General features: G+C 48.7%; 1 protein-coding gene across 1 annotated transcript in view; it reads left to right on the forward strand.

Moving 5' to 3' along the window:
* LOC129865072 (retinal homeobox protein Rx2-like) overlaps window positions 1-2,219 on the forward strand; it is an 18,823-nt gene extending 16,604 nt beyond the window's left edge. Inside the window, exon 3 of the mRNA XM_055937547.1 lies at window positions 1-2,219. This exon is cut by the window's left edge and continues 364 nt beyond it. Within this exon, the coding sequence (XP_055793522.1) occupies window positions 1-89 (89 nt within the window). The 3' untranslated portion in view covers window positions 90-2,219.
* Window positions 2,220-11,114: the final 8,895 nt, after the last annotated feature.

Below are 11,114 nucleotides of genomic sequence, written 5' to 3' on the forward strand. Positions count from 1 at the left end.
CCCCACCACTCTACCAGTGCCTCTGCAGCTTCAATGATAAGTACCCTCTGCTAAGGACCTGGAACATGGTTCCAGCATCGCAGCACTAAGGTTGAAGGCTAAGGAGCACATCCATGCCATGAATAAAACCTGGAAGCCTCACATTCACTTAAGGATGGTCAACTAGAACAGGTGATCAAAACAAAGATATTCTATATAAAGGATGGTCAACTAGAACAGGTGATCAAAACAAAGATATTCTAAATAAAGGATGGTCAACTAGAACAGGTGATCAAAACAAAGATATTCTAAATAAAGGATGGTCAACTAGAACAGGTGATCAAAACAAAGACATTCTATATAAAGGATGGTCAACCACAACAGGTGATCAAAACAAAGACATTCTATATAAAGGATGGTCAACTAGAAGAGGTGATCAAAACAAAGATATTCTAAATAAAGGATGGTCAACTAGAACAGGTGATCAAAACAAAGGTATTCTATATAAAGGATGGTCAACTAGAACAGTTGATCAAAACAAAGGTATTCTATATAAAGGATGGTCAACCACAACAGGTGATCAAAACAAAGACATTCTATATGAAGGATGGTCAACTAGAACAGGTGATCAAAACAAAGACATTCTATATGAAGGATGGTCAACCACAACAGGTGATCAAAACAAAGACATTCTATATAAAGGATGGTCAACTAGAACAGGTGATCAAAACAAAGACATTCTATATGAAGGATGGTCCACTAGAACAGGTGATCAAAACAAAGACATTCTATAAAGGATGCAAAATTTCAACATGATCAAAACAAAGACATTGTATAAAAGATGGTCAACTGCGACACGATCAAACAAAGACAATTCCATAAAAAGGATGGTAAACTTCAGCAGGTAATCAAAACAAAGATATTCTGTAAAAGGGATGGTGAACTTCAGAACAAAGACATTCTGTATAGTTTATTAATTTTTTTGTTAATTTTATTTAACCTTAATTTATTTAAGTCAGTTAAAGGGATATGGTCAACAGTAATGCATTATGTAGGGAATAGGGTGCCATTTGGTTGGTGTTCTGTGTGTTTAAAAAGCTTATTGTCTCCATTAAGGTATTTTTTCTTATCACTTATTTATATTTGCATATCTGTACACTGTAACTTCTTTCTGGATGTGAAATAAAATGAACTTATGTTTTGTTTTTTAAATGAATAATTCAGAGGTGCTACCATATTGAAAAGTCAGTACTAGTGATGTGAAATGTTATCATTTTGGCATTGATTATAGATTGTTTACACCTAATTGTCAAGCCCTGACCTTAGTTTATTTTTTTTTGTCTCTATTTTGGTTTGGTCAGGGCGTGAGTGTAACGGTTTTCCTCTTCCTCTTCATCAGAAGAGGAGGAGCAGGGATTGAACCAATATGCAGCGGATTGTGAAGACATGATTTATTAAAGAAAAACACGAAAACACGAACTTGACTAATAAACTAACAAAACAACAAACGGTGTAGACAGATCTGGACGACGGACTCACATAACACACGAGAACGCACGAACAGGGAAAAAGCCTACACATAAATGACACTGAACAAACAAACCGAAAACAGTCCCGTGTGGCGCAACGACATACACAAACACAGGAGACAATCACCCACAACGAACACTGTGAAAACACCTACCTAAATATGACTCTTAATTAGAGGAACGCCAAACACCTGCCTCTAATTAAGAGCCATACCAGGCAACCCATAAACCAACATAGAAACAGAAAACATAGAATGCCCACCCAAACTCACGTCCTGACCAACTAACACATATAACAAACTAACAGAAATAGGTCAGGAACGTGACATAACCCCCCCCATAAGGTGCGAACTCCGGGCGCACCAGCACAAAGTCTAGGGGAGGGTCTGGGTGGGCATCTAACCACGGTGGTGGCTCAGGCTCCTGGCGAGGTCCCCACCCCACCATAGTCAATCCCAGCTTCCATCTCCCCCTATGAATGTCCACCCTCATCTTACCCCCACAAAATCCTTTTGGTAACATCGACAACAGGGGCAGCACCGGGACAGAGGGATAGATCAAGACAGAGGGATAGCTCAAGACAGAGGGATAGATCAGGATAGAGAGGTAGCTCAGGATAGAGAGGTAAATCAGGATAGAGGGGCAACTCCGGACTGAAAGGCAGCTCCGGACAGAGAGACAGCTCTGGACTGAGGGGCAGTTCTGGGTAAATAGCCGCTCCGGGCTAGGGGACAGCTCATGACTGGCTGACGGCTCTCGACGCTCATGGCTCGCTGACGGCTCTGGCCGCTCATGGCTCGCTGACGGCTCTGGACGCTCATGGCTGGCTGAAGGCTCTGGACGCTCATGGCTCACTGACGGCTCTGGCAGATCCTGTCTGGTTGGCGGCTCTGGCAGATCCTGTCTGGTTGGCGGCTCTGGCAGATCCTGTCTGGTTGGCGGCTCTGGCAGATCCTGACTGATGACTGGCTCTAGCGGCTCCTGACTGACTATCGGCTCTGACGGCTCGGGACAGACGGGCGGCTCTAATGGCTCAGGACAGACGGATGGCTCAGACGGCGCTGGGGAGACGGATGGCTCAGACGGCGCTGGGGAGACGGATGGCTCAGACGGCGCTAGGGAGACGGATGGCTCAGATGGCGCTGGGGAGACGGATGGCTCAGATGGCGCTGCGGAGACAGATGGCTCAGACTGCACCTGTCTGGCGGAAGGCTCTGGCTGCTCCTGTCTGGTGCAAGGCTCTGTAGGCTCATGGCAGACGGGCAGCTTTGCAGGCTCATGGCAGACAGGCAGTTCATGCGCCGTTGGGCAGACGGCAGACTCTGGCCGGCTGAGACGAACTGTAGGCTTGGTGCGTGGTGCCGGAACTGGAGGCACCTGACTGAGGACACGCACTTCAAGCCTAGTGCGGGGAGCAGGGACAGGGCACACTGACCTCTCGAAGCGCACTATATTCCTGGTGCGTGGTACCGGCACTGGTGGCACCGGGCTGAGTGCACGCACATCAGGACGAGTACGGGGAGAAACAACAGTGTGCACAGGACTTAGGAGACGCACATGTGGCTTAGTGCGCGGTGCCGGAACTGGAGGCACTGGGGTTACTGGGCTGGGGCGGGGAGGTAGTGCCGGAAATACCGGACCGTGAAGGCGTACTGGCTCCCTTGAGCACCGAGCCTGCCCAACCTTACCTGGTTGAATGCTCCCCGTCGCCCGACCAGTGCGGGGAGGTGGAAAAACCCGCACCGGGCTATGTAGGCGAACGAGGAGACGCACTGGAGACCAGACGCGTTGAGCCGGCCTCATGACACCTGGCTCAATGCCCAATCAAGCCTTACCAGTGCGGGGAGGTGGAATAACCCGCACTGGGCTATGCACTCGTACAGGAGACACCGTGCGCTCTACTGCGTAACACGGCGCCTGCCCGTACTCCCGCTCTCCACGGTAAGCCTGGGAAGTGGGCGCAGGTCTCCTACCTGCCCTTGGCCCACTACCTCTTAGCCCCCCCCCCCCCCCCCCAAGAAATTTTTGGGGTCTCCTCTCGGACTTCCAGCCACGTCTCCTAGCTGCCTCCTCATACCACCGCCTCTCTGCTTTCGCTGCCTCCAGCTCAGCTTTGGGACGGCGATATTCTCCCGGCTGTGCCCATGGACCTCTCCCGTCCAATATCTCCTCCCAAGTCCATGATACCTGTGTAGAATCCTGCTCGAACTCATGCCGCTTGGTTCTGGATTGGTGGGTGATTCTGTAACGGCTTTCCTCCTCCTCTTCATCAGAACACACGAGAACACACGAACAGGGAAAAAGCCTACACATAAATGACACTGAACAAACAAACCGAAAACAGTCCCGTGTGGCGCAACGACATACACAAACACAGGAGACAATCACCCACAACGAACACTGTGAAAACACCTACCTAAATATGACTCTTAATTAGAGGAACGCCAAACACCTGCCTCTAATTAAGAGCCATATCAGGCAACCCATAAACGAACATAGAAACAGAAAACATAGAATGCCCACCCAAACTCACGTCCTGACCAACTAACACATATAACAAACTAACAGAAATAGGTCAGGAACGTGACAGTGAGTTGGGGTGGGCATTCTAATTCTGGTGTTCTATGTTGTCTATTTCTTTGTGTTTGGCCGTGTGTGGTTCTCAATCAGAGGCAGCTGTCTATCGTTGTCTATGATTGAGAACCATACTTAGGTAGCCTGTTCCCACCTGTGCTGGTGGGTAGTTGTTTTCTGTTTAGTGTTTTTCACCTTTCAGGACTGTTTCGGTTATTCCCTTTGTTATTTTTGTATATAGTGTTTAGTGTCAATAAACAAACATGAACACGTACCACGCTGCGCTTTGGTCCTCACCTTCTTCCACCAACAGCCGTTACATTAATATTAGCTTTGTGTTACAGTAACTAGATGGGGCAGGGTGGGGTGTGTTACTGTAACTAGATGGGGCAGGGTGGGTTACAGTAACTAGATGGGGGCAGGGTGTGTTACAGTAACTAGATGGGGCAGGGTGGGGTGTGTTACAGTAACTAGATGGGGCAGGGTGGGGTGTGTTACTGTAACTAGATGGGGCAGGGTGGGGTGTGTTACTGTAACTAGATGGGGCAGGGTGGGTTACAGTAACTAGATGGGGGCAGGGTGTGTTACAGTAACTAGATGGGGCAGGGTGGGGTGTGTTACAGTAACTAGATGGGGCAGGGTGGGGTGTGTTACAGTAACTAGATGGGGGCAGGGTGTGTTACAGTAACTAGATGGGGGCAGGGTGGGGTGTGTTACAGTAACTAGATGGGGCAGGGTGTGTTACAGTAACTAGATGGGGCAGGGTGGGGTGTGTTACAGTAACTAGATGGGGCAGGGTGGGGTGTGTTACAGTAACTAGATGGGGGCAGGGTGGGGTGTGTTACAGTAACTAGATGGGGCAGGGTGGGGTGTGTTACTGTAACTAGTTGGGGCAGGGTGGGGTGTGTTACAGTAACTAGATGGGGGCAGGGTGGGGTGTGTTACAGTAACTAGATGGGGCAGGGTGGGGTGTGTTACAGTAACTAGATGGGGGCAGGGTGGGGTGTGTTACAGTAACTAGATGGGGCAGGGTGGGGTGTGTTACAGTAACTAGATGGGGCAGGGTGGGGTGTGTTACAGTAACTAGATGGGGGCAGGGTGGGGTGTGTTACAGTAACTAGATGGGGCAGGGTGGGGTGTGTTACAGTAACTAGATGGGGGCAGGGTGGGGTGTGTTACAGTAACTAGATGGGGCAGGGTGGGGTGTGTTACAGTAACTAGATGGGGCAGGGTGGGGTGTGTTACAGTAACTAGATGGGGGCAGGGCAGGGTGTGTTACAGTAACTAGATGGGGCAGGGTGGGGTGTGTTACAGTAACTAGATGGGGGCAGGGTGGGGTGTGTTACTGTAACTAGATGGGGCAGGGTGGGGTGTGTTACAGTAACTAGATGGGGCAGGGTGGGGTGTGTTACAGTAACTAGATGGGGCAGGGTGTGTTACAGTAACTAGATGGGGCAGGGTGGGGTGTGTTACAGTAACTAGATGGGGCAGGGTGGGGTGTGTTACAGTAACTAGATGGGGCAGGGTGGGGTGTGTTACAGTAACTAGATGGGGCAGGGTGTATTACAGTACCTAGATGGGGCAGGGTGGGGTGTGTTACAGTAACTAGATGGGGCAGGGTGGGGTGTGTTACAGTAACTAGATGGGGCAGGGTGGGGTGTGTTACAGTAACTAGATGGGGGCAGGGTGTGTTACAGTAACTAGATGGGGCAGGGTGGGGTGTGTTACAGTAACTAGATGGGGGCAGGGTGTGTTACAGTAACTAGATGGGGGCAGGGTGGGGTGTGTTACAGTAACTAGATGGGGCAGGGTGGGGTGTGTTACAGTAACTAGATGGGGCAGGGTGGGGTGTGTTACAGCAACTAGATGGGGGCAGGGTGGGGTGTGTTACAGTAACTAGATGGGGCAGGGTGGGGTGTGTTACAGTAACTAGATGGGGCAGGGTGGGGTGTGTTACAGTAACTAGATGGGGGCAGGGTGTGTTACAGTAACTAGATGGGGGCAGGGTGGGGTGTGTTACAGTAACTAGATGGGGCAGGGTGGGGTGTGTTACAGTAACTAGATGGGGCAGGGTGGGGTGTGTTACAGTAACTAGATGGGGGCAGGGTGGGGTGTGTTACAGTAACTAGATGGGGCAGGGTGGGTGTGTTACAGTAACTAGATGGGGCAGGGTGGGGTGTGTTACAGTAACTAGATGGGGCAGGGTGTGTTACAGTAACTAGATGGGGCAGGGTGGGGTGTGTTACAGTAACTAGATGGGGCAGGGTGGGGTGTGTTACAGTAACTAGATGGGGCAGGGTGGGGTGTGTTACAGTAACTAGATGGGGGCAGGGTGGGGTGTGTTACAGTAACTAGATGGGGCAGGGTGGGGTGTGTTACAGTAACTAGATGGGGCAGGGTGGGGTGTGTTACAGTAACTAGATGGGGGCAGGGTGTGTGTTACAGTAACTAGATGGGGCAGGGTGGGGTGTTACAGTAACTAGATGGGGGCAGGGTGGGGTGTGTTACAGTAACTAGATGGGGCAGGGTGGGGTGTGTTACAGTAACTAGATGGGGGCAGGGTGTGTGTTACAGTAACTAGATGGGGCAGGGTGGGGTGTGTTACAGTAACTAGATGGGGCAGGGTGGGGTGTGTTACAGTAACTAGATGGGGCAGGGTGGGGTGTGTTACAGTAACTAGATGGGGCAGGGTGGGGTGTGTTACAGTAACTAGATGGGGGCAGGGTGTGTTACAGTAACTAGATGGGGCAGGGTGGGGTGTGTTACAGTAACTAGATGGGGCAGGGTGGGGTGTGTTACAGTAACTAGATGGGGCAGGGTGTGTTACAGTAACTAGATGGGGCAGGGTGGGGTGTGTTACAGTAACTAGATGGGGGCAGGGTGTGTTACAGTAACTAGATGGGGGCAGGGTGGGGTGTGTTACAGTAACTAGATGGGGGCAGGGTGGGGTGTGTTACAGCAAACTATATGGGGCAGGGTGGGGTGTGTTACAGTAACTAGATGGGGCAGGGTGTGGGGTGGGAGGGGATTTTTGTGTGTGTGTGTGTGTGTGGGGGGGGGGGGGGGGTGTGTGGGAGGTGGGTGTGTGGGGGGTGGCAGGGGATGTTTTGTATGTGTGTGTGGGGGAGGTGTGTGTGTGGGGGAGGTGTGTGTGTTCTGTAGATAACATATTGTGCTGTATCAGCTCAGCTGATACCAGTGTGTAACTGTCAGAGCAGCAGGAATTGTTACTATTAAGGGATAGACCTATAATAAACATTATTATAGCAATGCAAGGGCAATCTGCCTCCAAAATGTACTTTCATATGGCTATTTATAACGAAGGACCACAGGTATATGGGGGTGGGGTGCTTCTACAGTAAAATACATTTGATTTGATTTGATTGTTTACATTTCTATGGATCTAACTACCAAATTGACACATTTCTCCAATAAGCAGGGTTCTACAAAAATACAATATAATATAATAACATGAGGCAGGGTGGGGTGTGTTACAGGGTTGTGTGTGTGTGTGTGTGTGTGTGTGTGTGTGTGTGTGTGTGTGTGTGTGTGTGTGTGTGTGTGTGTGTGTGTGTGTGTGTGTGTGTGTGTGTGTGTGTGTGTGTGTGTGTGTGTGTGTGTGTGTTCTCTGCCTGCATTCTAATGTAGGTTGCTGTTGTGTGCCCACGTCTGTGTGCGTACGTGGGTGGGCTGTGTGTAGGCTGAAGATGTGTTGACAGTCCAAGAGGGGTTGTTTGTGTAACGTGACATGGGGTTATCTATCTGAGCATTGGACAAGGGTCTGCAAAAATATCCTTTGAAAATGTTGGCTGAATGAGTGTTGTAATTTAATATTAAATACTAACAATGCATTGAATTTGTAACGCACTCTTCATTGAAAAACAATCTCAAAGTTCTACAGTTAGTGTGTGTTGATTGTGTGTGTTGTCTGTGTGTGTGCGTGCGTGCGTGTTCGTAGTCGATGTTCATACTCAGAGAAAGGTATCCCTGCCCACCAGGTGAACTGCAGATGGGTCTGGAATAGTCCCTTGCTCCTGGTAGACTTGGCCACTAAGTACGGCTTGTTTGAAAGACAATTTCAGCTGTCGTGGGCAGCCTAGCAGGTTGGAGAAGGAGGTGCTTCCTGTACACTTGAGGGCCGCGCATACAGGGACCTTTGAAATGTTTGGATCCTTTTTTGGTACATTTGATTGGTGGATTCAAAGTATGTGTCCGTGTGTGGTGAGTTTATGGACCATTGGCAACAGACAGCCACAATTATTTGTTTTACCTTTATTTAACTAGGCAAGTCAGTAAAGAACACATTATTATTTACAATGACCAGGCCAAACCCGGACCAATTGTGTACCACCCCATCCGGATGTGATGAGGCCGGGATTTGAACCAGGTACTGTAGTGACGCCTCTTGCACTGAGATGCAGTGCCTTGGACCGCTGCACCACTCAGGAGCCCCACTAGTAATACTCGACTTACTATAAGCCACGTGTTTCTAATTGACAGTTCAGTCATTTAGCAGACCCTCTCATCCAGAGAAACTTACTGTTAATGCATTAAGATAGCTAGGTGAGACAACAACACATCACTGTCGTATCAAGTACATTTTCCCTCAATCAAGTAGCTATAAGGAGTTAGTGAGTTATTTAAGAGAGTCTTCAAAGAGGCAGGGTTTCAGATGTTTTCTCAAGATGGGCAGAGACTCCGCTGTCCTGACTTTAGGGGGAAGCTTTTTCCACCATTGTGGTGCCAGGACAGAGAAGAGCTTTGGCTGGGCTGAGCGGGAGCGGGATGGGAGGGCCAAGAGACCAGCTGTGGCGGGATGGAATGCTTGGGATGGGGTGTAGGGTTTGAGCACAGCCTGAAGGTAGGGAAGGCAGTTCTCCTTGCTGCTCAGTAGGCAAGCACCAGGTTCTTGAAGATAATGCAAGCTGGAAGCCAGTGGAGTGTGAGGAGGAATGGGGTGACATGGGAGAACTCAGGAAGGTTGAACACCAGGTGGGCTGCGGCATTCTGGCAAAGTGTCAGAGGTTTGATGGCACAATCAATCATTTAGGGATGTCTACATGATGGTGGGTTAGCTTGGGGACAGTTTGGAGACATTATCTCGTCTGATTGTGGGTTAGCTTGGGGACATTTTGGAGACATATTACCTGGTAGAATGGTGAGTTAACATGGGGATAGTTTGGAGACATATTATCTGGTTAGATGGTGGGTTAGAATGGGGACAGTTTGGAGACGTATTATCTGGTTAGAAGGTGGGTTAGCATGGGGACAGTTTGGAGACATATTACCTGGTTAGATGGTGAGTTAGCATGGGGAAAGTTTGGAGACATATTATATGGTTAGATGGTGGGTTAGCATGGGGACAGTTTGGAGACATATTATCTGGTTAGATGGTGGGTTAGCATGGGGACAGTTTGGAGACATATTATCTGGTTAGATGGTGGGTTAGCATGAGGACAGTTTGGAGACGTATTATCTGGTTAGAAGGTGGGTTAGCATGGGGACAGTTTGGAGACATATTATCTGGTTAGATGGTGGGTTAGCATGGGGACAGTTTAGAGACATATTATCTGGTTAGAAGGTGGGTTAGCATGGGGACAGTTTGGAGACATATTATCTGGTTAGATGGTGGGTTAGCATGGGGACAGTTTGGAGACATATTATCTGGTTAGATGGTGGGTTAGCATGGGGACAGTTTGGAGACATATTATCTGGTTAGATGGTGAGTTAATATGGGGACAGTTTGGAGACATATTATCTGGTTAGATGGTGGGTTAGCATGGGGACAGTTTAGAGACATATTACCTGGTTAGATGGTGGGTTAGAATGGGGACAGTTTGGAGACGTATTATCTGGTTAGAAGGTGGGTTAGCATGGGGACAGTTTGGAGACATATTATCTGGTTAGATGGTGGGTTAGCATGGGGACAGTTTGGAGACATATTATCTGGTTAGAAGGTGGGTTAGCATGGGGACAGTTTAGAGACATATTATCTGGTTAGATGGTGAGTTAATATGGGGACAGTTTGGAGACATATTATCTGGTTAGATGGTGGGTTAGCATGGGGACAGTTTGGAGACATATTATCTGGTTAGATGGTGGGTTAGCATGGGGACAGTTTAGGGACATATTATCTGGTTAGAAGGTGGGTTAGCATGGGGACAGTTTGGAGACATATTATCTGGTTAGATGGTGAGTTACAATGGGGACAGGTTGGAGACATATTATATGGTTAGATGGTGGGTTAGCATGGGGACAGGTTGGAGACATATTATCTGGTTAGATGGTGAGTTAGCATGGGGACAGGTTGGAGACATATTATCTGGTTAGATGGTGAGTTAGCATGGGGACAGGTTGGAGACATATTATATGGTTAGATGGTGGGTTAGCATGGGGACAGTTGGAGACATATTATATGGTTAGATGGTGAGTTAGCATGGGGACAGTTTGGAGACATATTATCTGGTTAGAAGGTGGGTTAGCATGGGGACAGTTTGGAGACATATTATCTGGTTAGACGGTGAGTTAGCATGGGGACAGTTTGGAGACATATTATCTGGTCAGATGGTGCAGGTTAGCTTTGGGACAGTTTGGAGGCACATCGGACAGTGGACTTTGTCTTTCAGACCTTTGTGTTCCTGGCCGTTCACCCCACTAATCACACCACACACATTCTGTACATTCACCTGGGTGACTGGCTTTTCTTCCATAGAAAAGGGGATCTGAACAGCAGTGTTGATTTACTGACAGATCACTGTGTGCAAAGACCAGTTGTGAAACAAAGTCCCAGGGTCCAAATGAAAGAGAGAATAGAGAGAGAGGCAGAGAGAGAGAGAGAGAGAGAGAGAGAGAGAGAGAGAGAGAGAGAGAGAGAGAGAGGCAGAGAGAGAGAGAGAGAGAGAGAGAGAGAGAGAGAGAGAGAGAGAGAGAGAGAGAGAGAGAGAGAGAGCGAGAGCGAGAGAGAGAGAGAGAGAGAGAGGTCAGCTAATGATTGACAGATTCCACAATAGTATAAAGGAGCCCTGCATTTCT

The sequence above is a fragment of the Salvelinus fontinalis genome, chromosome 1 (genome assembly GCF_029448725.1).
Source record: "Salvelinus fontinalis isolate EN_2023a chromosome 1, ASM2944872v1, whole genome shotgun sequence".
NCBI classification, from domain to species: Eukaryota; Metazoa; Chordata; class Actinopteri; order Salmoniformes; family Salmonidae; genus Salvelinus; species Salvelinus fontinalis.